Source organism: Manacus vitellinus, unplaced genomic scaffold, assembly GCF_001715985.3.
Source record: "Manacus vitellinus isolate BGI_N305 unplaced genomic scaffold, ASM171598v3 scaffold_187_pilon, whole genome shotgun sequence".
Lineage (NCBI taxonomy): Eukaryota > Metazoa > Chordata > Aves > Passeriformes > Pipridae > Manacus > Manacus vitellinus.
In genome coordinates, this window is record NW_021939312.1 from 30,406 (window position 1) to 33,557 (window position 3,152).

Consider the following 3,152-nt stretch of genomic DNA (forward strand, 5'->3'; position numbering starts at 1 on the left):
GCACAGTTTACAAGCAGTGACTCATTAGTCCAGGCAGGAGCCACTGGGCACAGTCCCTCTCTGGACTGTTCTCTACCTATTCTCTACAGTCTGAAACAATGCTCTGGGGGACGGCCCTACACGTGTGGGGAGTGTGGGAAGAGCTTCAGTGACAGCTCCACCCTGATCCAACACCAGCACATCCGCAGTGGGGAACGGCCCTACAAGTGCTTGGAATGTGGGAAGAGGTTTCAGACCAGCTCAGATGTCCTCAGGCATGAGCAGACACACACAGGGGAGAGGCACTGACTGCGGGAAGGGCTTCAAGCAGAACTCCAGTCTTCTCAAGCACCAGCACATTCACACCGGAGAGAGACCCTGCAAGTGTGGGGAGTGTGAGAAGAGCTTCTCCAGCTCTGCCTTGACCTCACACCAACGGACCCACCCATTATCCTGAGGATGTGGGGACCCCCCTCTGACCCCCTGCCGTGCCCCCTTCCAGGCCATCCTGCACTGGGAGGGGCACATGGACTGTGGGGGCCTCTGGGGGGTCCCTGTTTACCTGGGAGGGTCCCTGTGGGTCTGGGAGTGTCTCTGTGGGTCTCTGTGGATTTGGAGGGGTCCTCGGGGGTCCCTCTGACCCCTCCATGCCCCTCCCAGGCCATCCTGCACCAGGAGGGGCATGGGGGCTCTGGGGGGTCACTATGAGTCTGGGGAGGTTCCTGTGGGTCTGTGTGTATCTGGGGGAGCCTGGGGGGTCCCTGAGGATTTGAGGTCCCTCCGCTGACCCTCCCGGGCCCCCCCCAGGCCATCCTGCACCAGGAGGGGCACATGGACGACACTCTGACCCTCACCCGCTCCCAGCACCAGGAGTCGCAGGTTCCTGGTCACAGGAACACAAGGCAAACATCTGTAGTGGTGTTAAATCTGCACTCAAAGAGGTTTTTTTTCACCCCTAGCGATGGCTCAGGTTCAAGATGGGGCTTGTCCCGGTCAGGAAGGTGCCTCTTCTAACTGGAATGGTGAGAATGCAGAGGAGTCCCTGAGTCTCCGGGATGGAACAGAAAAAAGGAACATACACAAAACCATCCTCGGGAAATGTCAGGGTGAGTGCAGGGCCACCTGTGTCCTGTAGGGAGGGGACAGTGTCGCCCCATGAGGACGGGGCTGGCAAGTGTGAGGCTGCTCCAGGGGTCTGGAAGAGGCCTCTCGCCCCGTCAGTGGGTGGTGCCAACACTTCTGGCTGCTCTGGTGTTGGGTGGGGGTATGTGAGGGCTGGGCCTGCTCAGGACAGCCCCGTCCTCACGGCCACTGTCTCTTTCCAGCTCTAGGCAATTGGTTCAGATCCTACCAAGGGCTGACTGTGCTCCTGTGTGTGATCCTGGTTTTAGTGGTGATCATGCTGGCAGGTAAGGGAGGAGCAGCCACCTCACCCAACCCCTCTGCACAGGGCTGGGGTCCATGCTCTGTTTGGAGGGGAATCCTCAGATTCTTTGTCTCCCTTTGTCTCTCCAGTTGCACTTAAGTTTTCACAGCGTGTGGCTTGTCCTGAGGACTGGGATCAGCACAACAGCGTCTGTTACTACCTCTTCAGGGATGGGAGGACCTGGGAGCAGGCTCAGAATCGGTGCTCCGAGCTCGGGGCCTCCCTGGCCGTGTTCAGTGACAAGGAAATGGTGAGTGAGGGGCTCTGGGGGGTGTGGGTGGCAGAGGGGAGGCTGAGGGGGGTTCCTGGCCCAAGGCAGCTCTCACTGCCCTCTCCTCTCTCCCTCCCAGGACCACCTCCTCTCTCCCTCCCAGGACCACATCTTCCGCCTCAGTGGCAACCTGGATTACTGGCTCGGGCTGCGGAGACGGGGCAAGAGGTTTCAGTGGGTGGATGGCAGCAGCTACAACTCCTCGTGAGTCCCCGGGGGACGGGCAGGGGATGGGGGGGATGAGGCTGCTGGGACTGTCCCTCCTGGGCAGCCCTTGTCTCCTCATCTGCTGGGGGGAATGGGCAGAGATGACCTGTCCTGTTAACAGCCCTGCCCTGTAACAGTGCTGTCTCTGCTCCTCATTGCAGGCTGGAGGTCCTTGGCAATTCAGAGTGTGTGTACCTGGCGGACCATAAACTCAGGAGTGAGGACTGTTCAACAGAGTGGGCGTATCTCTGCAGCAAACCCCAACCTCACCTGTAATAGAAGTGAGGGAGAAAGGACCTTCTCCATCCTGAAGACTCACAGCTTTCCTTCTTCCACTAGCCCAGGGATGTCCTTCCACAGATGAACATTTGCTTTGTGACACATCTCAGCACAACCTCAGGAACCTTGGTGCCTTTTGTCATTGTCACCTCAGTAGCTGGTCTCAAGGAGGTGAACCTGCAGGGACATGATGTGGATGTGTGCCTTCATGGACTAGGGGTTTCTTTCTCCAGAAGTCTTCCTCATTCTCTATTTATATTTACTTTATATTTATACTCTAACAGTTTACACTACATGCACTGTATTCAAGCACTAGAGTGCCTGAATATGCTCGTGTAAAGTATTTTTCCATTGCTGAACGCTACTTGAATCAATGAATGTGAACCTGGGATGTCCTGATTGTGGCCCCAGCAGAGTTACTGTATCAGTGCTGCTGCTGTGCTTCTCTCCTCCTTTTTTTCCATTTGCATTAAAGTTTGTACGACCCCACTGCTGTCTCTCATGTCCTGGTCGGCACCGACAGCCCCTTCCCTTCCTGTGTTCCATCCCAGGGAAAACACATCCCAGGGGACCTCATTTCCCTCCATTGCCCCCCAGCAGGTACTGGGAGGCATTGGGGAGCATCAGGGAGCATTGGAGGGCACGGGGGGGACTGGGAAAAGACTGGTGGGCACTGGGGAACACTGGATCTGGGCTGGGAGGCACTAGGGAGCATTGGTGGGCACTTGGAGGGCACCAGGGCACGCTGGGAGGATCTGGAGGATACTGGGAGGCACTGGGGGTTATTAGGAAGGGCACATACCTCCACCAGCACAGCTCACAACCTCATAAGGGCACACAAGCTTCTGCCCCACTAAAATGATTAGGGCAAGCCTTTCACTCCCTACTTTTCCTGAGCCACCTACACACAATCCCAGGGATATTCCCGGGGAGATTCGCTCACCCACGACCCTCCGAGCAGGACTGTTCCACCTGCCCTCCTGCCGGTCT

The 3,152-nt window shown here is 57.2% G+C and overlaps 1 protein-coding gene across 1 annotated transcript in view; it reads left to right on the forward strand.

The window, feature by feature from the left end:
* LOC108639310 (C-type lectin domain family 2 member A-like) overlaps positions 1 to 2,610 on the forward strand; it is a 3,224-nt gene extending 614 nt beyond the window's left edge. Inside the window, exons 2-6 of the mRNA XM_029958962.1 lie at positions 939 to 1,085; positions 1,305 to 1,388; positions 1,495 to 1,655; positions 1,756 to 1,880; positions 2,045 to 2,610. Coding sequence (XP_029814822.1) covers positions 941 to 1,085; positions 1,305 to 1,388; positions 1,495 to 1,655; positions 1,756 to 1,880; positions 2,045 to 2,159 — 630 coding nt within the window. The 5' untranslated portion in view covers positions 939 to 940 and the 3' untranslated portion in view covers positions 2,160 to 2,610. The remainder of the gene's footprint in view (positions 1 to 938; positions 1,086 to 1,304; positions 1,389 to 1,494; positions 1,656 to 1,755; positions 1,881 to 2,044) is intronic.
* The last annotated feature ends 542 nt before the right edge of the window (positions 2,611 to 3,152 follow it).